The 24,662-nt window shown below is 38.3% G+C and overlaps 1 protein-coding gene across 9 annotated transcripts in view; it reads right to left on the bottom strand.

Moving 5' to 3' along the window:
- Herc1 (HECT and RLD domain containing E3 ubiquitin protein ligase family member 1) overlaps positions 1-24,662 on the bottom strand; it is a 183,741-nt gene that overhangs the window by 20,989 nt on the left and 138,090 nt on the right. For 7 of the 9 annotated variants that reach the window (XM_038321217.1, XM_038321216.1, XM_038321221.1 and 4 more), the window contains 20 exons: positions 24,055-24,323; positions 23,209-23,261; positions 22,373-22,573; positions 21,362-21,536; positions 20,165-20,435; positions 19,825-20,038; positions 18,665-18,921; positions 17,127-17,254; positions 12,654-12,781; positions 11,595-11,795; positions 9,972-10,102; positions 8,510-8,709; positions 8,007-8,112; positions 5,522-5,668; positions 5,061-5,162; positions 3,778-3,951; positions 2,685-2,978; positions 1,636-1,701; positions 1,338-1,463; positions 354-492 (listed from right to left, as the gene is read on the bottom strand). In XM_038321217.1, the coding sequence (XP_038177145.1) occupies positions 354-492; positions 1,338-1,463; positions 1,636-1,701; positions 2,685-2,978; positions 3,778-3,951; positions 5,061-5,162; positions 5,522-5,668; positions 8,007-8,112; positions 8,510-8,709; positions 9,972-10,102; positions 11,595-11,795; positions 12,654-12,781; positions 17,127-17,254; positions 18,665-18,921; positions 19,825-20,038; positions 20,165-20,435; positions 21,362-21,536; positions 22,373-22,573; positions 23,209-23,261; positions 24,055-24,323 (3,382 nt within the window). The remainder of the gene's footprint in view (positions 1-353; positions 493-1,337; positions 1,464-1,635; positions 1,702-2,684; positions 2,979-3,777; positions 3,952-5,060; positions 5,163-5,521; positions 5,669-8,006; positions 8,113-8,509; positions 8,710-9,971; positions 10,103-11,594; positions 11,796-12,653; positions 12,782-17,126; positions 17,255-18,664; positions 18,922-19,824; positions 20,039-20,164; positions 20,436-21,361; positions 21,537-22,372; positions 22,574-23,208; positions 23,262-24,054; positions 24,324-24,662) is intronic. The other 2 variants (XM_038321223.2, XM_038321220.1) reach the window with 2 other exon arrangements.

Here is a 24,662-nt window from a genome sequence, read left to right as displayed (position 1 = left end):
CACACAGAACTCTGCCAGAAATGCCCTTTAAACTCTCTAGCACAGCTGGATATTTTCATGTGGGCTGTTTTTTTTTTGTTGTTGTTAATGAAACATACACATGACTACCTTATCAAAGTTTAACAATTTTAAAAAATTTGTTTACAATATAAAACATTTGTTTTCCCTTGGGTCTCAAATACGTATATGCTGCTGGATTCTAGCACTCCTACTTGTGAAATAGCTTTAAAAATGTGGAAATTAAGGCTGTACATAAGGAAACCCCCGTGGGTTCACCAAGTTGAGAAGAGTTCCAGTAGATGCACACAGTCAGGTCACAGTTTCTAACCATTTTAAATTCAGGGTAGCCTTACCTTGCAGGGCTGAAATAACAGTCAATACATGAAGATCATCTGAATTTCCTTGCCCTAATCTGCCGTAACTTCCTTCCCCACAAGCCAACACTGTGCCATTGGCCTGGATGACAAAGGTACAGTTCTGACCACATATAACCTAGTATAAAACACAGAATAAAAAACATTATCCTTGTTTAGGTCGGACATGATCATGATACAAAGTGTGCATGCATGAAATTATCTAAGAATAAATAAGACATTCCCTCCCCATTACCCTTATTGTTAATCTCTAACTTCAGACATTTTAGATGATCTTGAGGATATCTCTACCAGTTCTTTTCTCCTTTGCACCAAAGCAGGAAATACGCCTCCCTGTGGCTTCCCTATAACCTTTGATAACTATAGTTCTGATGACATATGAGACTCATCTGACTGAGATAACTCATGAAATTTCAGTCAACTGTGCACAGCTACACAACACAGATGAGAGAAGGAAGGAAAGGTGATAGGGAACTGTTAAAGCCTGGTGTAGAAACAGGCAGAACCTGGAGGGGCTAAAACAGGGAAGAGCAGTGAACTCTGGGACAGCTTCGGTAGAAGAGAACTCAAGTGAAACAAGTTTGGGAATACAGTACCATGGCTATTAGATGGAGAGAGGAGCATCAATAAAGGCTGGCTAAAGGTCCTAGGTAGTTCATGGTTCCCATAGAGAAGTGATTATGATTAGCTTGGCTTCCATAAATATGCACTGTACTGGCCTAATATATTGTGGTATTAATTCACTATACTTGGAAGCAAGAAAAATTTAGAAACTTCTTAAGAAAATGTCTTGAGTACATACAATAAAACTTCAGTAAGCTTCCATTTGGAGGTCACATATAAATGAGGTTCTTTAATGATTCACCACAATAGACTGAAACTGACAAGCTTAAATCCAAAGTAAGTTACTAACAGCAATTGGAATTCCTACATTTCTTCTCGATTCTTCACTCTGCTAGTTACCTGTTGGGCCTGTGAGAATGAAGGAGCTGTGGCTGGTATCATTACATTTCTTCCAGCTTCAGCCAGCTGTCCATGCCTGCCAGCACCCCATAAGTAGACATCACATTTACCTCCCAGGTGCCAGTCCTAGAAAACCCACAGGCACCTAAAGTTAGGATCATCCAGTTGCTCAAACAAATACATACTGAGCATAAGCATGTGACAACCACTACAGGAAACAGAAGGACACAGAAATACATGCATTTACAATCAAAAGACTGACTGAAACCCACCACATAGTAATCTTATCTTTACTGACCTCAGGCCTGGAAGTTGCCCAAGACATAATTTGTTCATCCATGCCATTGATCCACTTGCTGTTATCCTGCAAGACAGAACACACATCACAACCAATGATGCCTTCCCAGGACCTAATCTGCTCCTGACTAGTGAAAAGGCTCCCTTTCTAAAAATCATAGCGATATTAGGACAAGTCAAGAAAAGTCGTTCTATTTCACTTTTAAAAAGATAGTGTCTTGCTATGCTGCTCAGGTCAGCTGCCTTCAAACTCTTGATCTCAAAATTCTCTTGCTTCTTCCTCCTAAGAAGTTAGAACTATAGACATATGCCACCCCATCCAGCAAGTCCAACGTCATAGTAATTTCAAACTTGCTTTTTGCATTCTAGCATTTACTTTTATTATACACGCTTTTACTCTCACTGTAGCCTTGGTTCAAGGGTAACCATTCGGGGCTGCAGAGATAGCACAGCGGTGAAGAGCATTGGTTACTCTTCCAGAGGACTAGGGTTCAATTCCCAGCACCCACATGGCCACTCACAACTGTCTATAACTCCAGTTCCAGGGAACCTGATACCCATGGCAAAACACCAATACACACATAAAATAAAATAAATAAAAAGACCTATTTTTTTTTAAAAAAAGCTAATCATTCATGTTTACTGAGTGCCTATAGGTGCAAAGCCATGTACAAAGCCTACTGCCTCCCTAGATTCTTGGTCTAGTTTAGTGGGTAAGTCGCTTGACACTGATTACTAGAATGTTTAAAGTGCAGAGTAAATCAGAATCTCCATGTGGATAAATCTCACAAAGTGACCAGAAGGAAACAAAAATATGCATGATTAAGACACTTGATAAGTACCTACACATAAAGAGGAAAGTGTGGAACTATGTATGGAGTCAGCAGACTCAGAAAGGCTGTCACCAGAAACCTGAATAGCCATTCAATAGAAAAGTATATTCTGATTCACATACGGGCATTTCACTAGCTAGTCAGGTCAACAAAGACTATGGCATACCAAGCATCATGGTGCAATTGCCACTTCAAGTAACAGCAGCTCAGGACTCACCATGAGGAGTACTAGTTCATCCTCAGGAACAGGCTCTAGATCTGGGACAGTAAATGACTCTGGAAACTGTGCTCCATTGGTCAGGGCTTCTGCAGCCTTGATGGTGGTCGAGAAGCATTCTAACCAGGCCCACTCATTCGGATTCCAGGACACAGGGTCAGGGAGGCAGTTCTGATGGTGTGGTGGCACTGGAGGGCTACACAAGAGCTGATCCAGATGAAGCCCCACAGCAAGGGACGCCAGACATTGCATGTAGGGGCTGTGAACAAGCTGGTCACCACAAACCACATGAGGCTAAGAGAAACAAAAAACAAAAGAATGACATGTTAAGGAGCCTGTGTCAAGATATTCTGGATAAACATATGTTATAAAAGCTTTTAGGGCTAGTAAAGAGGATTCTATATATTCTTCACTCTATTTTTCTCTAACATATATAAAATAACTTATATAACCATACTACATTCGTCAAAACTAGGAAACTCATGCTGGTACAATATTAGCCAAATTAGAGCTTTATTTGCTTTTGCCACTCATATTTCTTTTTGTTTTAGAATCCAATATGGGCTCATATTGGACTGCGCTCTCTCTCTCTCTCTCTCTCTCTCTCTCTCTCTCTCCCTCTCTCTCTGTGTGTGTGACTGTATTTTTTCCAATTATAATAAACAAGGTAGATAACAACTAAATCACGAAGACCTGACTCCTCTCACATTTCTTCCTTTACCAAGAAAAGCTTGATAGTCATCAAAGAAAAATTTTCTTTTATGGCAGTCTTTAATAACAGCAGAGCAAATCTATCACAGAGGCCATGAAAATTAAATTCAGGTAAATTCTTCAGTGAAATTAACTGGGTATGGAGTGAATAAATCATCTGAGAAAGAATGTGTCGACACTACAGATGGGAGTTATGATTTCATTTACCCAGGTGAAATAAAGAGAGAATGGCTTAAGATGACCGACAACTGCTCAGGCCCGCGACTCACTTCTGTCCCCACAGCTGCGCTCACTTCCCTCAGTATCACGTCCCTGGGGACAGGAGAGGCGTGGGTACAAATTCCAAAATGCCAAGTACTATGGAGTTATGGCCATGAGTTACCTTCTCATAGGCATATTGCTCTTGAAGCATCATGGGCAGCCGCTCCAGAAATGCTCTCATGCAGGGAGCCATATTTAATCCCAGAACACCCTGTTGTTTCAGGGCTGTCCTACAGGTTGCTAAAACGTGATTGGCAGAAGCCCATTCTGCTGTACAATTCACAACCAAAACATCCTGTTGGAAAAATAAATAATGCCATATGATTAATTTGTTTAATTAAAGATTAAAAAACCATGCCACCACCATTCAACCTGAGAAATTCTCTCCAGTAAATGGATTAAGTATTTTTCCTTTTCATATACAAAAAATGTCTAGAGAACTTTCAAACATCCTAATTTGTTTAAGTAAAACAAGCAAATAAAACAAAAGAAAAAATGTGAGCCACTTTAACAAACTTTCTTTAAAAACAGTATCAATTATCTGCTAGTTCACAGGCCTTGTAAGACTAGGTATTCAGTACATTTCACAAGTCTGACATGACTATAGGGACATTAGTAGAAATAAATAGTTGTTTCCTCAGGAACAACGTAAAAGCCCCAGATACCCCCTATTCTATGCAGTAAGCTCAATGGCTGTTTGTACTGCTTAGGGTGCTATACACTATAGTGCTCATCTTAAAAATATCCTAGCATTGGTTAGTTTTTATTGGTTAGTTTTATTGGTTTATTTTTATTTTTAGTAGAACCACTCAAAATAGGATTATAGCTTCTTTTTTGTTGTTTTTTTAAAGCTAGAGTTTCTCTGTATAGCAGTTCTGGCTTCTTTTAACACCATTTAAGCATATACAGAAATCAAACAGCACACTGACTTTGATCTTTGAGCATATGGAGACAGCTATAGGGTAATCAGAAGTCTCACAGCAGGTTGGTTAGCACTTTTACTAGAATCTTAAATTTTAAAGCCATGATATATTTTGGATACTTAAATGTTTTTGAGATTTCTCCTCCATGGAATATTCTTTTGAGTTAGCTTAGTGCTATGAGAATTCATGTGAGAACTGTGAGAAATGTGAGAATCGACTTGTGTCTTCCAATGGGATAAGTTAAAAAAAAAATCAAATCAAGCACTTTCAGCAAAGCCCAGGGACAGAAGAAAGAGGCTAGGATGAGAAATGAGCATCCCCAGGTTCTAACTCCCTTCTACCACTAAACAGGCACATTATCTTGGGCAAGTAATAATCGTTCAGACAGCAGTTGTTCCTCTGTAAAGTGAGGGGCTTGGGCTGTAATTTCTAAAACATCTCTAGATTCATACTCAATGGTTTGTTGTGACTGTAATGTTACCTTTGATCTATTTGAGCAAGCAGCTACCCCAACTTCTGGAATCCATACTGTGGTCTGAATAGCTCCAGAGCCTATCACAACAGTTTGCAAGACAGAGCCATCCTAAAATGAGATATATTTATCAGTACTCGTTTCCTGGCTTTAGGCACTGTTGACACAACATGTTACTTTGCATTCACAAAATATACATTAAAAATTATTATAACTGAGCTGAATTCAAGAACATTGACTTTATAAACTACATTTTACTTTATACCTACTTTTCACTTTAAAGATACTTATCAGTAAGAAAAAGCAAAGGATAAGAGACTGGTTTTATAGATGATTATCTTATAGACAGAATCATCTCCATAGGAACTTTTCCATTATCCAAGACGCTGTTACATAAAATATTCTCAATATTAGTTAATTTTATTATGATAAAAAGTTTCTTAATGTTAAAAAACAAAACGTGTTCTTACCCTTAAAGACCAAATGTTCATAAGCCCTCCAAGTCCACCAGACACCAAGGCCAACCCATCAGAACTGAAGGCCACAGTCCGAACAGGAGTGATGTGTCCCCGCAGCTGATAAACACACTTGGCTCCTGCCCATTTCTTACAGCCATCCTATAAATTATTATTTTGAATATGTATTAGTTTAAAAATAATTTACAGGTTCAAGATCCATGGCTCACTCTTAGAAATTTTACATTTCAGTAGTTGAGGTAGAGATACTTTCTACCACAAAGTTATTTAACTTGATGAACAACAATAAAGCAGCAACCGGGTTCTGTTTCTATACTTTGCAAAACTAATTTTCTGGGTTTTTTTTGTTTGTTTGTTTTTGTTTTTTGTTTCATTTTGTTTTTGAGATAGTGTTTCTCTGTGTAGCCCTGGCTGTCTTGGAACACACTCTGTAGACCAGGCTGGCCTTAAAAACAGAGATCCACCTGCCTCTGCTGGGATTAAAGGTATGAGCTACCACCTCCTGGCTAATTTTCTGTTGTTTAAACAAGCAGAAATTACTACAGTTCAAAGTTCCAGGATCTGTGAGACAGAAAAATTCTGACTTTTGCTTGTGACCAATAGTGTGATTTCATGTAATTTTTATTTTCTCACCTAACACTGGTGATCTGCATATGATCATTCTATAAACAGGGTTCCCTATTGTCAGCTGATGGATCTGTCTGTAACACTGTGTCTTCTGAGGCACTTCCCTCCTACCATTTAGCTGGTTACTCCTTCCCTTCTTCCTGCACTTTGCTTCCTCTTTATTCTAGTTAAGACAGAGACTAGTACTAGATGCACCCATTTACCCAAAAGGAACTTCTTCAAAGGGTGGTTGTGTCACAAACAGAAAGGAGCTACAAACTCAGAGATTCAGTTTAATCAGGCACTTAGTATTTTAAAGAATTGTAAAATGGCAATATCAGTATTATTATTTGGCATTTTTACTTAAAACAGTAGGTCGTTTGGTTTCATTTTAAAAAGTAGATACTTTGTTAACAGGAACTTAATTCTACAGAGTGACTACCAGCTGTGCAGCAGCTGAGCACTTTACATCAACACTTAACAGGTCAGAGCCCACCTAGTAACTGAAAGCCAAGGCTCTGAACATGTGGCAACAGTAAAAGGTTTCGGAGTATGTCATGATCAAAAAATTAATATGAAATAAAGCAAATACAGATCCCAGGTGTTTCTGGTAGCAATTGCCTTTGCATTGTACGACCCTGCTGCAGCCTTGGTTCTGAACACGTGTCCCTGCACTGTGCCACGTTGTCACACTGTACAACAAACACCAATGAAAGTTTCCAGAACCATCTTGGTTAAAATTTGATACTGCATGCTATGAATTGTCGTGATTTTTACATACAAAGTTTTCTGTTCTTATAGAAATGTAATGGTTTAATTACAGAAAAAAAAAGGATTTTTTTTTGGGGGGGGGGTATTTTCCGATTACCATTTCTCTGCAAGTATCAAACTAGTATATCTTTAGGCTGTATTGCATTTGAGTATTTTATTTTAAAATTTACTGTTTAAGACACTGATGAGTTTCATTAAATTTTTTTTGACTTTGAATTAGGACAGAAATTCTAACAATTTTGAAATGATTCTAAATACACACCTGCCATTTTGTACTATGTATTGATGCAAAACAGTGTTCTCAGTACTGACAATTATAAAATCAAAAACTGTTCAACTCTGGACAGTGAAGATGGTCTACATTATTTGCTATTAAACATTCAGCAAAGACTTAATTCTTTAATGTAAAAATAAACAAGCACATGTATCCTATAACTATGTAAATTTGCTTTGTTCTTTAATGAATGGTAAAATCGGATATATAGCGAAGAATTGATCTGAACAACTCTCATCATGGTTTATTATCAGTGACTGTTTGCTGTGCTCATCTGCTTATCCACCCCCACCAGGGCTGTAAACGGATTCTTAGGTGAGAAGAGGCTGAGAGTGAAAACGTTCAGGAACTCCGGCCTAAGATGAAGCTTGTGTCCCTGGGTTTTGTCTGTGGTTTTTTTTTTCCTCCATACTTCCCCACCCCCAGATTCATGAGTTTATGGGACTTGTCTAGATGCCTTTGTAAGTATCTAAGCTTGTAACTCTTCTTTCAAAATACTGGTTCTGCTCTGACACTGGCAGGAGACACTCTGGATGGGAACTCCCGTAGTGTAAGTCCACTGCACCTGACTTACTCACGACGAGCACATCTACAACATCCATTTTATTCATCACCAACATGATCACCACTCCATATGCATTACACATCTCACAGTAATCAGTAATGACAGTGCCCTTCACTTATTAAAATGACATGAACTAAAGCGAGCATACAAATTACAACAATTATTTACATTTCCCTGATGGATCATGCTCTTCAGGTGTAACAGGTAATGCCTTACCGAGGAGAAGTTATTGTACCACAGTTTCAGATAAAGTCACACATTACCTGGCAATTCGATTCCTGGTCCCACCATCCTTCTGAGCTAGTCATACTGGTCTGTGTGGTATCTTGTGGAATACGCCAAACACACACTAAGCCATTCTGACAGCCACTATTAAAAAAAAAAATTACAGAAGGAGAACATATCAAATGAAAATCTGAAAATCTGCTCTTTATTTGTTTTAGGTAATTTTTAAAAACCATTTCATGTACATTGTTGTTTTGCCTGCATATGCATGTCTGTGTGAGGGTGTCAGATCCCTTGGAACTGGAGTTATGGACAGTTGTAAACTGCCATGTGGGTGCTGGGGATTGAACCTGGGTCCTTTCAAAGAGCAGCCGGTGCTCTTAACTACTGAGCCATCTCTCCAGCCCCCTCTCTTAGATGGGTGTTACACATTATAAAAATAGTAACAGACACTAAATCAACATTACTGGGAAGTAATACTATTGTAAGCAATAGTCTACAATATCACAAAAATCAACACAAACACAAATTTATAACATACGTGGCCATCAGTAACTGCAACTTGGATCCTTTCCCTGGAAGGCTGCACCAGGCAATGCCATTTACAGTGGATGGATGGCAGAGAGAATGCAGACAGCGCCAGCACCCTGAAACAGGTCCCCAGAGTTTCACATTTTCTTCTTTGGCACATGTCATAAGAATATGGCCAGTTGGGTCCCATTTCATACTAACAAGAGTCTCCTTAAAATGGTAGGGGGAAAAATTAGAATACTCACTTCACAATAAGTATTTTATATTCATTTATTTGTGGATGGTACTCCTATAATTCAACTCAATCGCTTTAAAATCAACATTTTTATATGAATCTGATATTTCCATGTAATTCCTAATCTCAATCAACTTGCATTTTAATACAGTTTACATTATACATCTATTACTGTGAAAACTAAATGTCAAGTTAAATAAATTATAAAAATCTGGTTCTGAAGATTTACAGTATTTTTCCTTTGGATGTGCACATAATCATTTTATCAACTGCTAATCACTACAATGTGTAAAAGATGGAAAAGAAAAAAGACACAGAAAAAAATTGCTTACTCCAAATTAGTGAAAATACTTATAAGAGTCTAGAGCATGTTTTGTGTTTATAGACCTTGATCATTGTGCTTTTCTGTTTTTCTTCTATTTTTTTGTGATTTTCATTTATGCATATGAGTATTTTGGCTGCATGCATGCCTGCGTACCATATGCATGCCTGGTGCCTGTAGAGGCCAAAGAGGATATAGGAATCCCTGAACTGGAGTTATAGTTGGCTGGGAGCTGCCACGTTAAATATTGGTAATTCGCTGGTAATTGAACCTGGGTCTTCAGGAAGTGTAGCCAGTCTTCTTAAACTCTAAGCCATTTCTCTAGTCCTCTGTGACTTTTTAAATAACCCTCCTTCCACACTTTCCAACTCCTGGTTTCTTGTTTTTATGTCACCTGCCTGGGTGGCCCTGTAAGCATCAGGACTACCTCTGAGGAACCACCTTTGCTTTAGTGGAAGTTCTGGTATTAATGGAGATGCTCTGGTATTAATGGAGATGCTCTGGTATTAATGGAGATGCTCTGGTATTAATGGAGATGCTCTGGTATTAATGAAGATGCTCTGGTATTAATGGAGATGCTCTGGTATTAATGGAGATGCTCTGGTATTAATGGAGATGCTCTGGTATTAATGGAGATGCTCTGGTATTAATGGAGATGCTCTGGTATTAATGGAGATGCTCTGGCAGAGGATATTTCTGGTATTCCTATTTCACTCTTTTGGTTTCATTTCTTTTGTAGATTGATTAAAAAAAATCCACAGATTCTTCCAGGTGAACACATCACACAAAGATTTTGTGTAACAACAGAATATTAAATCATAAGTGACCAATGAGAAATACTGTTGAAGATACTACTACCAAACAAAACTACAATAAAAAATCCAGAAAAGCAACCATTGAGAAGACAGCCTTTACCTTATGTGCATCAATGAGAACAATGCCTCCTTTCTCAGCTGGTTCCTTTGTTCCCATCAATAATTTTCCATCAAAATATCCTACTGCAAATGGTCTGTCTTCACTGAACCAAGCAATGCAAGTGACAGATACTACCGTGATAAAAATACAAGAAAAAGATGGATTTGTCATTATCTAGACAAATAATTACACACTCTGAAAGAGATCTGTGCTACTACCATAACATCAAGAAAACTTCCACATAGCTCATAAATTAGAACCTGCAGCCTAGCGCCCACACAACCCACTTTAAAGAACACCATTTACAAATGACCTCATTATAAACATTTCATTCTTTTTAAGGAGTGTTTGTTAAAAACAAAAAGTCAGTAACAATTTGGTTTGTATTAAGGCACTGTACCAGGGTCTTCTTTTGGGAAAGAATCTACTATAAAACAGAACTAAGGCCAGGCGGTAGTGGCACAAACCTTTTAATCCCAGCACTTGGGAGGCAGAGGCAGGCGGATCTCTGTAAATTCAAAGCCAGTCTGGTCTACAAGAACTAGTTCCACGACAGGCTCTAAAGCTACAGAGAAACCCTGTCTCAAACCCCTACCCCAAGAAGAAAGAAAGAAAGAGAGAGAGAGAGAGAGAGAGAGAGAGAGAGAAAGGACTGACGTGGCATAAGCCATAGAAAATCATCTGCTCGCTTCCTTCTGATGCCCTAATCAGTGTTCTCTGGTTCTTAAGACTGTCTATCTGAGCCTCTAATCACATTGCTTTTCTGCACATTGTGAGCTGGAAAGTAGAAAATAGTACCTAGAGGACAGGATGAGGAGGAGCTGAGCAAATGGGAAGATTTTCCTACTAAGCCTCTCAAAACTTTCTAGCTTTGAACCCTATGAAGTTGTTATCAAAATTTTAAAAATGGATTTAAAAAAAAATAAAACCTAAACATAATAAACAAATAGAATGTTTATTTCTCCTGTCAAATAGAATACCATCAAATTGGCACTGTGACCTCTGAATTACTTGATTCCAGCCAAATAACTAATAACAACTGCTAATAATACATGCACTTACTCAAAGTACTCAGTAAGGAAAAACAGAGGCAGAATTTGTTTTATCTGCTGAGTCAAGGAACCTTCCTCCTTCACCTTCCCCAATTTCCTTAATTTTACTCAGTTGTTAATTACTTGTTTTTACCAATGATTTTTCTGCCCTCTTCAATATCTCTTAACTTTTTTTTAAAAAAAGATTTATTTATTTATTATGTATACAACATTCTGCCTCCATATATGCCCGCATGCCAGAGGAGGGCACTAGATCTCAGCACAGATGGTTGTGAGCCACCATGTGGTTGCTGGGAATTGAACTCAGGACCTCTGGAAGGGCAGCCAGTGCTCTTAACCACTGAGCCATCTCTCCAGCCCCAATATCTCTAACTTTTAAGTTACATTTGGAATCTGTTAAAAATGTTAAGTCATTCACACAAAGAATGAATGACTAATATGGTATAACAAAGTGAAGTTTCCCTTTATCAGAGAGATACAGTAAGGAGTGGGAGAGAAACAGATTCACTCAGTACTTAAACTCAACCCAAACCCTTTTTGTCTATTTGTTACTAGTATAATAACATCTTACCATCCTTTCGATAGCAGTGCTCCAGTTCTCGGCGGTGCATAGTGGACACATCAACAACTTCAATCAGCCCTAGAGACCCATCCATCCGACCAACCAGCAGTAACTCTGGAGACTCTCCTGACCAGGCTGTAGCTGGACCTTCTTCTGGCCAAGCCAGGGCAGATACCCAGTGAGGTTGAATATCTACTAATCCTTTTCCTCCTACAGGGGGAGAAATGTTAACTCGCACTCATTTAACTCTTAAGAAAAAAGAACAAGTAAGTACCAGATGTGGTGGCACACATCTTTCTTTTGTTTTACTTTGTTTTTCAGGCCAGGGTTTTTCTGTATAGCTTTGGCTATCCTGGAACTCTCTCTGTAGAACAGGCCTTGAACTCACAGAAAGTCCTATTTCCATATCTATATATCTGAATGTATGGCATATGTAGACTAGAGGGGCCTTGAACTCACAAAGATCCACCTGCCTCTGACTCCCAAGTATTGGTATTGGTATTAAAGGTGTGTGTTGGCACACACCTTTAATCCCACCAATCAAGAGGCAGAGGCAGGCGGGTTTCCATACCATGGTATATGTGAACACCCACATAAACAAATAAATATAAAATGCCTAGTCAAAATTTTATCTCTGCCAAGCATAGTGCACACTCCTTTAATTCCAGCAATTGAGAGGCAGAGCCAGGAAGAGTTTGAAGCCAACCTGGTCTACAAAGGGGGTTTCAGGACAACCAAGGCTTTTACACAGAGAAATCCTGTATCAAAAAACAAAACAAAAAATTATCACAGAAAGAAACATAAATGAGAGAGCTACTTCATAGCTTAAGCCCTAGCAACTACCACCTCTCCTTAAGGCCTATTTACTGCTGCATTTAAGCAGCTTTGGTTTACCACAGTAGGAATCTGAAACTTTCAGAAAGTGCATCTTGTGTAGGATTTTCATAGCTGTTGAAAAGTTCATGGACTTCCAGGGAAAGCCAAGCCAAGCCACTGCTTGGCCTACATGACTAAGTGAGAGGAAGGCTGAGTGGTATCCAGGACAGCATCCTCAGAAAGCACTCTTACCATTAACTTGCCAGATGTTCACCATCTTTTCCAAAGCCCCAGCCAGGTATTTGCCACTGATACTCCAGGAAACAGGTGAGAAGCTTGGGTCGCTGGGTGATCCAAGGCTTTCCTCAGCATCCCCCTCCCTAAAATGTAATAGATGAGTGTGTAATTTACTGTGGGATGTTTTGTGTACCATAAAGATTTGTCACTCATATTGGTTTAGTAAAATGTTGAATGGCCAGCAGTCAGGCAGGAAGCATAATTGGGGTGACCAGACAAGGAGAATTCTGGGAAGAGGAAGAGAGAGAGTGTCAGTCACTACCCAGATCAGAGCAAGAAAGATGAGAATGCTGCACTGAGAAAAGGTACCAAGCCATGTGGCTAAACATAGATAGGAATTATGGGTTAATTTAAGTTGTAAGAGCTAGTTAATAATAAGCCTGAGCTAATAAGCTAAACAGTGTTGTAATTAATACAGTTTCTATGTGATTATTTGGGTCTGGGCAGTCAGGAAACAAAAGTGCAGTCTCTGCTTACATAATTTCCATCTGCATTTCTAAATTTAATGAGCTGGATTTTAAACTTTAAAGCAAGGGGTGCACCCAGGCCAGTTATCATAGGATATTCTTTATCAGCAGTATTTGTCATCACAGAGAAGATATCAATTATGAAAGAATGATGCTTCAATTACTTACAATTAAGACAGAATTTGTCAGCAAAAATATTCAGAATTGTTATGGGTTGTAGACAGGTACTATTCAGAATACACTGATTTCTGTATGCCTAATGTATATATAAGGTCTCAGGAAAGGAATACCCATGGAGAGAAAGAAACCACTAAATTCACCGTTGATTGTGATGACAATTCATATAACCATTGTGAAAATTAGTTTGGAGAGCTCTCAAAAAATGAAAACAGAACACCATATGTCCTAATTACTTCAGCTCTTGGATTCATACACTGAGAACTCCATATTCTACCATCAGGATATTTGTACTCACATATTTATTGCTGTGGCTTTTGTTTGTTTTTACTGTAATGTAATTGGTATCAACCTAGTTGTCTATCAACAGATGAATGGATAATGAAATTTAATGTCTATAAAAAATGGAATAATATTCAGATCTAAATAAAACTTTATCACAAAATTTGTAGGAAAGTGAATGTATAATATCACGTGAGATCATGCAATCTCAGAAAGAAAAAAAACCCACATGATTTCCTTCATATGTGGAATCTAGCCAATATATGCAAACAAATGTACATGTGTGTATAGTATAATCTACAGAAAAGAGAACAAAAAGGCTAAATATTAGGAGATGAGGAAGGAATAAATGTAGGTAATGAACATGAGTTTTAAAGAAGTATATAAAGCTAATTATGTTTTAGTTCTAACTCTGTTGTAGAGTCTCCATTTTTGTGGTAAATATGCACATAAAGTGTATTTAATAGTGCCAGCTGTCCTGACTATACAGAAGTTCAATGAGATACATAGACATTGGGCTTGGTTAATTTCAATGTGTGATTTTGTTTTTTTCTTTTTTGTTTTTCGAGATAGGGTTTCTCTGTAATTTTGGAGCCTGTCCTGGAACTAGCTCTTGTATACCAGGTTGGGCTCAAACTCACAGAGATCCACCTGCCTCTGCCTCCCGAGTGCTGGGATTAAAAGCTTGCGCCACCATTGTCTGGCATCGATATGTGATTTTTTTTTTATTTGAAAGCGTTTTATAGTAAACTTTACTAAGTCAATTAAAAAAACAAAAGAAATAGCTACAGTTAGTTACAGTACTATAAGAATGTAACATGTCGATACAAAATAATTACTCTAACTCCCAAATAATCACTGAAGACTGATGAAAATTAGTATACTGGGTTTTTTTTTTTTAAATAAAATCTCTTTTTAATAAGGAAGGAATATAGGATATAAACAAATAGAAAATATACATGAACACAAATGTCTCAAAATGATTTAGAGACTTGATAAAATATGAGATTATGTCTCCCAGTACAGTGTAGATGTACTATATTGTGTACATGTATATACAGCATACACACACACACACACACACACAGTATAGATGTTGCCCAAAAAAAGTGTACTAAAACAGGCCTGGAGAGTTTTCCAGCTGTTCTAATATGATCAGAAACTAAATGAACATTTGAGACAGGACAAAGTCTAAGAAAGCCTCTTATTTATTTGGAAGCAACTGAAAGCAAAACACTAAAAGTCTCTGTAGAATGACTAACACATTTTGAATGAGACAAAAATGCCAACATAATTAAAGTAGTTAATACTTTGGAGAGGCCAGGTAGAGCTCCAATTAAAAAGATGTGTTGTTCATTTGTCCTCATAGCTAAAGCTTAAAAGAAACAATGGAGTGGATTGAAAGGAAATAACATTAAGGACACAGGAGTAAGGAAGCATGTTTTGAGAGACACACCGTTCACCACTTGACTGATGGCATGGATGCCACTGATTTTGAATTAGGCAATTTGTACAGACTGTGGAAAATAAGGCTGCAGATGTTTATAACACAGCAGCACGTAAGCATCTGTTCATTACCCATGATGTCTCAGATTTTGAGAATAGGATGCCGGAAAAGACAACTAATAACATAATCTGAACTCTTCTGTCTTTACAGGAGATTGGATTGGTTAAAAGAACAAAAGCTGAAGGGGCTGTCACACTTCTGTTTATGAAAGACTTCAGTTAGAACATATAGGGAAGCCCCAAGATTAGTAGGAAGGCAAGGACTAAATAACAAAAGGCTATGTAATAATTTTCATACAGTTTGAGCTCCATCGTGGAGCTGTAGGAGCCAAGAAAAAGTTGAAGTGGGAATGCAGAACATGTCCACTTAGTACAAGCAGTGGTACATCACATAAGGCATTGGCAAGGATCACAGAAACAAGCTGATACTTTATGTACATTTTAGTCTTGTATTACTTACCTCTATGAGTTGAAAAAAAAAAACATTTCACAATATCCAGTCTATATGATAAGACACAGCTTGGAATGTAAATTCTTTTTTTCAAGATGAGCATGACCTTGCATGACAGCTCTTTCTTCTTTCTTTCTTTCTTTCTTTTTTCTTTCTTTCTTTCTTTTTGATATTTATTGGGCTCTACATTTTTCTCTGCTCCCCTCCCCGCCTCTCCCCTTCCTCCTTCAACCCTCCCCCAAGGTCCCCATGCTCCCAATTTACTCAGGAGATCTTGTCTTTTTATACTTTCTACTTCCCATGTAGATTAGATCTATGTAAGTCTCTCTTAGTGTCCTTATTGTCTAAATTCTCTGGGATTGTGGTTTGTAGGCTGGCTTTCTTTGCTTTATGTTTAAAAACCACCTATGAGTAAGTACATGTGATAATTGTCTTTCTGGGTCTGGGTTACCTCACTCAAAATAATGTTTTCTAGCTCCATCTGTTTTCCTGCAAAATTCAAGATGTCTTTTTTTTTTTGCTGTGTAGTACTCCATTATGTAAATGTACCACATTTTCCTTATCCATTCTTTGGTCAAGGGGCATTTAGGTTGTTTCCAGGTTCTGGCTATAACAAACAAAGCTGCTATGAGTTGAGTACATGTCCTTGTGGCACGAGTGAGCATCCTTTGGATATATACTCAAAAGTGGTATTACTGGGTCTTGAGGAAGGTTGTTTCCCAATTTTCTGAGAAATCGCCACACTGACATCCAAAGGGGATGCACCAGCTTGCATTCCTGCCTGCAATGCAGAAGTGTTCCCTTTTCCCCACAACCTCTCCAGCATAAGTTGTCATCAGTGTTTTTGATCTTGGCCATTCTTACAGGTGTAAGATGGAATCTCAGAGTTGTTTTGATTTGTATTTCTCTGATGACTAAGGATGTTGAGCATTTCCTTAAGTGTCTTTCAGCCATTTTAGATTCTTCTGTTGAGAGTTCTCTGTTTAGGTCTGTACTTCATTTTTTATTGGATTAAGTGTTCTTTTGGTGTCCAATTTCTTGAGTTCTTTGTATATTTTGGAGATCAGACCTCTGTCTGATGTGGGGACAGCGAAGATCTTTTCCCATTCTGTAGGCTGTTGTTTTGTCTTGTTGACTGTGTCCTTTGCTTTACAGAAGCTTTTCAGTTTTAGAAGGTCCCATTTATTGTTTCTCTCAGTGTCTGTGCTGCTGGGGTTATATTTAGGAAGTGGTTCCCTGTGCCAATGCATTCAAGTGTCCTTCCCAGAAAATTAGTATACTGTTATATATTTATAACTAAGCATGCATTTAATAGTAGGCCCTATGCTAATTTCTAATAAGCTTAAATAGAATTTAAACTATTAATGTTTTACTTTCTGAATTACTACCATGGAAAATTAAACATATACTCTTGGGAGATTTAGAAATACTATTCTTAAAGAAAAACCTTTACTATTTTACTATTTTAATGGACTACGTTAACACCACCAAGCCGAGGCATGCTAACAGCGGCCTCAGCTTTATGCCAGTGGAACAAGCACTTACAGTCTATTGAACACACAGGTCTGTTGCAGTGAGTACTGCTTCTTGGTAACATTCCACACCCGAATTGTGCCATCGTTGCCACTTGTAGCCAGTAGGCCTTTTTTATTACACCAAACACATGTCATTACCTAGAAAAGTTAAAATAGATAAGCCAAGTCAAGTTTTGATTTAAAGGACTTCATCATTTAAAATTCTATACAAAAGTTATCTACCATAAAACTTTAAAAAATATCCATGATGCAATCCAATATACACTGTTTCATTTTTTAAATGCCTTGTAAAATACCTACTTTTGTTTGTTTGTTTGGTTTTCCAAGACAGGGTTTCTCTTTAGCTTTGGTGCCTGTCCTGAAACTACCTCTTGTAGATGAGGCTAGCCTCAAACTCACAGAGTTCCACCTGCCTCTGCCTTCCGAGTGCTGGGATTAAAGTCGTGCGCCACCTCTGTCCAGTGTAAAATACCTACTTGAAATATAGCTTTAAAGTACTATGCCCAAATTCCTTCAAATTATTTGAGACCTATTAAAATCTTTTAGTAAACTTTTATCTTATTTATTATCAGATCTATATGTGTGAATGGGGAAGAACACATATGCCCAGTGAACATGAGGCAGTCGCATTTTGGGGAGTCAGTTCTCTCCAATAGTATGAGTTTCCCTTGGGTCATAAGGTTTGGGTGTTAAACATTTTAATCCAATGAGTCACCTTAAAGGCTCCCTATTAAAATCCTGTTGAATTCAATAAGGATAAACATTCTCACATGCTGAGAAGGAATGACTCCAAGAAGCAGAGCAAGCTGCCACACACGTTTCTCATATCCCTTCCAGATGGCATTGATGCTGGTGTGTACTTCCCATGAGACTGGAGACAGTGGCTACAGGCCTGGACTGCTTTTGCAGAGGACCCAAGTTTAATTTCTGGCACTCATTCTGGCCAGTTCACAACCACCTGTAACCCCAGCTCCAGGGGTCTCTGGCCTCCATGGGTATGTACTCACATGCACATATCCCTTCTACTCGTCTACACACCACAATCAAAAAAAAAAATCTTTAAAAATTTTAAAATATATATTCTAAAAGTAATACAGAATATGTAATAATTTTAAATCAATTAATATATTTCAGTACTTGCTTCTTAAAAACTTAGAGGCCTCCTGGGCGGTAATGTTGCACACCTTTAACCCTAGCACTCAGGAGGCAGAGTCAGATGGATCTCTAAGTTCGAGGCCAGCCTGGTCTATAAGAGCTAGTTCCAGGAAAAACAAAACAAAACAAAACAAAAATTCAGAGGCCCACTATATTAGTCAGCCACAATAGATTAGGAATGTCCCTTGTTGCATAGATAAGCCTTCATTTTTTAGGAAGTGATTTCTTTCTGTCAACCTACACACAAAGAAGCTAGAATTGGTAACTACTTAGGTAAATCTTAATAATCATGTATATATGTGTGAGAAAAAGAGACACAGAAAAGAGACATGGAGACCTACACTCTGAGCAGTCAGACAGGTAATTAATACACTTTATATTAAAAATACATACTCTGTTTTGATGAGCCTCCAACTTGATAAAAGAGCATTTTCTGAGATCTCCTCCCATATCGGCGAGTGTTTGTGGAGCAGTTTGGTTGTCACGGTCATGTGCAGCAAGAGTGCGCACAAGCTGTTGAGCAGCCCATTGCCTATGCTGTGAGGACAGCCTAGAGGAGAGGCAGCAGGCTGCCAGGGCATTAGCCAGCTCCAGAGGGCCTACAGCAGAAGGATCATAGGAAGGATGGGCATACAATTGGGCAATAAAACCTGCTTAAACAAAACAATGAAATGATGCCCAGGTGAGAGTTGGTGGTGATGAACAAACAAAAATGGGTTAACCCATTTCTTTTATAAATTAGTTCTTTATAAGCAATTAGTATACTAAGGTATGCATATAAGATATAAAGTATCTCACATCAAATTCTATAATAAATCTGATTCACTTTAAATGAATATTTTATTATACATCAATAGTCCTTGCTCTAAATATTTAGATTGGGAATACAGCAGAAATCACTTTCTAGCCTATGCAAAAGCAAAAAAAAGGCCCTTAAGAATAACAACCCAGTGTCTGCGGCTTACAGAGCACATTAGCAAGGACATAACCAGGGTTACAGCTCAGTGACAACACATGATCAGGACGCACAAGGCCCTGGGTTATGATACTCAGTACCAAAAACATGAATCACTTTAAAAATGGATCTTGACAGCTAGTCAAGGAACTAAATCAATGGATCCAAAGTCCACCAATCTCAGCTAAATGTTCTTGACTGAAGCAAAGGTTAAATAGTAATTTAAGAAGTTCTTTCAAAATATTATCTTAAATACTATCTTTACTTAAACTGTATTAAAGAATCCTATCATTTATGTCAAATCAAGCTGTTACCTATAACACTACCAATTGGTCCATTTTTCCAAACACTCATTTCCACTTCTGTGTGAGCCTGTAAATCCTGGCACCCAGGAGGCAATGGTAAGAGGAGTGCAGGTGTGAGGCCAACCTGGGACCACATAGTTAGACCTTGTCTCAAATACCAAAGCTATCTCTGTAATTCTTTTATGTTCTAAACTTAAATGTCCTTTATCACATACAACAATGCAAAACCATACCTCTTTTAAAACATGAATCAAGACAATTAGAAGACTATACTCAAACAGTATGAAACCTACCTTTCTTTTCTACTTCTGACTTATCATAGTTTGGTCTCAGTTTGGCTCCTTTGTCTGCCAGTAATGCCACAAGGGCTTGAGTTACAACAAAGTTTGGGGAGGTTATAAGCTTATTTTCTTCAGCAATTCCACGGAGAAAGCTGGGTAGAAACTTCCGCTGAATGGGATCATCGGCTGTGGTGAGATTGACACCTGTTGCAGCAGAAATCAAGTTCTGAAGAGGCAATTGGGACAAACAATTTAATTTTTACATATTTTTGGAACAAAAAGATTTAATTTCAAAATGTTCTTTAAGACTCCCTGAGAAAAACAGGGCAAGAATGCCAAAAAGTTGCCTTACCTGTGTACACAGCTGCACTAGCAGCTTTGCAGCACTTGGAGTATTTGATGCCAGGCATCCCACTGCTGTGCTCAGGTAGGCCAGGCAAGAAATGGGCTTGCTGGCCTTGCTGTGCCCACCTCGTGAGCGCTCTGAGGTACTTGCCATAGCAGAAGGGCTGGTGGAAAGGCCAGCTCTTCCAGCTGCAGCTAAGCACATTAACCGAACCAGTGTACGGATATCTGTTAACCCCAGAGACTCAAGACCAGCAGCCAGGCTACAACTGGAACCACTGCCAGGGAAAAAAAGCATATCAGACACACACACACAAGTTTCTTTCCTTTGCTTTTATTTTTTTTTTTTAGTTTTTCAAGACAGGGTTTCTCTGTTCCTTTGGAGCCTGTCCTGGAACTAGCTCTTGTAGACCAGGCTGGCCTCGAACTCACAGAGATCCACCTGCCTCTGCCTCCCGAGTGCTGGGATTAAAGGCGTGCGCCACCACCGCCCAGCTGAAGAAAGGTTTCTTAAGGGGCAGTTTTGCACCCCACATACATACCATCCTCATCATCAAAGACAAAAAGCAAACAAAGGTTATTTAGTTATTTTTTCATTAGTCCCACATGTCCTTATATCAAAACATGATGTAAAACTGAAATGATCACCTAAACTTTTTCTTTATAATGAATATTGTATGCACTGAGAGTTATCAATAAACTAGAATATGCCATTAAAAATGTCAACAGAGTGAGAACTTTCAGTCTGGAAATCCCAGGTAGCCACCCTCTACGTCAAGAAACAAAACTTTGGCAGCACCTCAGAAGCTTGTTGGGCACTCCTCAAAGCCACTGGGCCTTCAGAAGTAACCGCTGTCTAAGGTCTAAAGCTATATGTTAGTCTTGTCTATTTTTAATCTTTATATGATATGAGTTCTGCAGAAATACTCATTCACTTTTTAATTTTTACCTAGTATCAACTGGAACAGCTTAATTTTCAATTTCTGGAACAACAAAAAAGATATACAACTGACTCTGTTACTAAATTGGTATTTTTTTCAAGCTCAAAAGAGCCAAGCAGGAACTGAATAAATACCAATAATGACTAAGTCTAACCTATGTTCATTCAATAACATATTTCAAGGTTGGAAAGCTCTCCATCTCCCCTCCCAGACTCCTGTGTGAATCCCTCAGAAGTAGCTGCATCACTCGACACAGCACTCACCTGACCGAGAGAAGAGACAGTGCTCGCATGACCATGGTTCTGGCCAGAAGGACCTGAGCTGCAGCAGTCACTCTCCTTAAAGCCACCACTCGGTCATGAGGGTTTGCCAGGGCTGCCGCCTGCTCTCCTAATGTTACTCTTCCCGAGGAACTCTTTTCCACAGAGCCATGGCAACCTGAAAACGGGATTTTGTTCAGTTCTTTACAAAGTAAGATAAAGTACCTGGACTACTGAATTCTTTGACCACATTTTAAATAGAGTCTGCAAAGAAATGTAACAAGAAATGTATTTTGCTCACCTAGATAGAACTAGCAAAACTTAAAGATATTAAACTGAAAGATTTCTGAGTTAATAAGAGAAAATTTCTACTAAATATGTTTTTTATTCTTTTTATGTGTCACTTCTGATATTAACAGATATGAGAAAGGTATTTCTTAAAAATACTTTGTTTTTATTTTATGTGTACAAGTATTTTGCCTTCATGTATGTACTGCACCATGTGTGTACAGTGCTCAAGGAATCCAGAAGAAGGCAACAAATCCCCTGAAACTGGAGTTATAGACACTTGTGAGCAGTCATATGGGAGCTGGAAACAGAACTCAGGGTCATCTTACAAGAGCACCAAATGCTCTTAACCACTGGTCCATCTCTCCAGCGTAAGAAAGGATATAAATAAAATACACTTTGAATACACATAAGAGCTATGTCATTAATAGAGCTAATTTTTAAATTCTGGGATATGTGTTGCAGGAGAGTGCATACACATGTGAATTTGGCCAGTCTAGTCAAATCAATACTCCAATCAGGTGCAATGAAAGATCCTATTGGTGGAAAACAACAGAGGAAAAACCTCATATTAAATCTCTGGCCTATTTTCCATGTCCCTCCCCCATCAAATGGCTAAAGAGACTTGTTGGTGTGAAGAGGAGTTAAATCATTAGTTTTATTACCTATCTAAGAAAAGTATTAAAACAGACAACAAGATCAATGACAATCGGCCTTTCAGCTCACCAATTTGCATCAGAGTCTCTTCCATACTGTTGGTAGCTGTGACCATTGCTACTGATGCTCCTAGTGGATCACTGTCAGGGAACTGAACTGGTTCTGGCACAATGCGCCTGTCATTTAAACCAAGTGGTCCAGCAAGCAATTCAAATTCTTCTTCACCTGTTAATTTTTCATCTTCATCAATATCTAACATGTCCCAATCTTCTGGAATTTAAATAAACATATGGCATGTAAACATAAAGATGGCATAGTTCTGCTAAGAGTGGTTATTTTAAGATACATCTAAAATCATCTAAAATGTTCAAGTCAAAAGTCAAGGCCCACAAAACGAACTACAGCACCATCTTTTGGAGACCTGAGTAAACTGCATTCCTAAAGCATGTGAAACTACAGGAAAGGGAAGTGGAATCAAATCCAAAGAAAGCAAGAGCAGATGTTGCGACTGATCATAGAGACTTCAGCTAATAAACATTCAAGCAAACGAGTGCACCAAAAAGAAAAAAAACAAAGAACAAATAACATTCATCTCAATGTTTTTCCACAATTAGGATGGAAAAACTTTAAAATGTTATATTTTTTTCTCATTCTGGAAAAAAAAAATATCAAACCGCAAAGAAATTAGCACTCTATAGTAAGGCTAACATTTGATCCTGGGTTCTTTCTCCTGACTTTCAAGGACAGAATGCTGTTATCAAGCAACCTCTGATGCACTGAAGGAAAGCTCTAGTTAATATGCACATAAACACAAACACACATGAGGGTAAGATTTAGTAGCAGATGTTAAACAAGGAGTATCCATAAAAATACATGTAAAATAAGGAAGCTCTCAAAACAACTACCTTCATACACACTGTCCTGCTTGCCAATTAGATCTGGAGCTTGTCCCTTGTACCTGCACCAAACATGAAGAACATTGTGTTTTTATATAAAAGTTAGTACCCAACTGCAAATTAAGTCATTAGAATATTGTAAGAGTTCATTAATAAAGCAGCAAGAAGTAAAAAGTGACTTGTGTTACAGGACAAATGCAGTAAAAACTACTACTATACGTACATACATGCTTACAGATCAACGGCTGCTTCACACTCACACACACATACACACACAAAAAAAAAAACCCCAAAAAAACCAAAAAACAAAAACTAGGGACATTTCTGGTCACCTCCAATAACTCTTTTAAATCAAACTCTGTCCTAGGAAGTGTCAAAAATTTAAAAGTTTCAGAACTAGAGGTTAAGTATATAAAGTACACGAGTCCTTTTTTTCATAGAAGCTTATTTCAACAGAGCAGTACATATTTACATCAAGAAAAATATCTTAGTTAAGACGCCAGAAGTATGTTGAAAAAGGTCAACTTGAAGTCTTGACCCTACACTTCAGAGGATTATGAAGATCCTGATCACAACCTGCCAAGATGCTAATGGCTGACACAGTCAAACTGCCATGAAGGGCCTGCTGCTACGCCACTATGCCTGCGGTATCAGGAGACTAAAAACAGCTCCCAGATCTGCTGGGAATGGAATTCCTTGACCTCCATAAGTTCTGCCCCCAATTCAGTCAAAACTAATTCTTTACAATGAAGGGGAAAAACAAACAAACAAAAAACAAAAACAGTTCCCATGTCTTAACAGAATAAGATGTTCTCATTCAAGAAGGCTGGGATTTAAAACACAATTTCAAGGTACCTTTCAGAATTTGTAGTCTTGGTTTTGGTCTTCAGAGCTAAGTACTTCTCCCTGCAGCTGCCACACAGCAGGTAGTATGGATTTCCACTCCCACATTCACCACCAAACCAGCCATCCACATAGGAGCCATTGCTGCGATAGCCCTGGCGGTTTGCGCTGCGCCCGCAGCCAGGGTGGTTTCTCTTCATGTGCTGATTGAAGCTGACGACGTTGCATTCACACAGTTCACACACCACCACTTCTTCCCTGTCTTCAGACTCACAAACATGCTGCACAAAATGATTTTATACCAAATTATGGTCAATTTAGCATTAGAGGTAGATTATTTTTGATATTAAACTATCTACTTTTTAATATCCTATAATAGTACAAGGATGTTCATTAATGCTACATATTTTTTTTCAAATAAGAATTCAGACCACATAATCTTTCCTCTTTTTTATTTGCTTAAACTATAACATTAAGATTACCCTACTGGGTGCTGGAGAGATGGCTCAGCTCTTCCAGAGGTCCTGAGTTCATTTCCCAGCAACCACATGGTGGCCCACAACCATCTGTAATGAGATCTGGTGCCATCTTCTGGCTAACTGTATACATAATAAATAAAT

The sequence above is a fragment of the Arvicola amphibius genome, chromosome 3 (genome assembly GCF_903992535.2).
Source record: "Arvicola amphibius chromosome 3, mArvAmp1.2, whole genome shotgun sequence".
NCBI classification, from domain to species: Eukaryota; Metazoa; Chordata; class Mammalia; order Rodentia; family Cricetidae; genus Arvicola; species Arvicola amphibius.
This window is presented reverse-complemented; position numbering and strand designations above follow the sequence as displayed.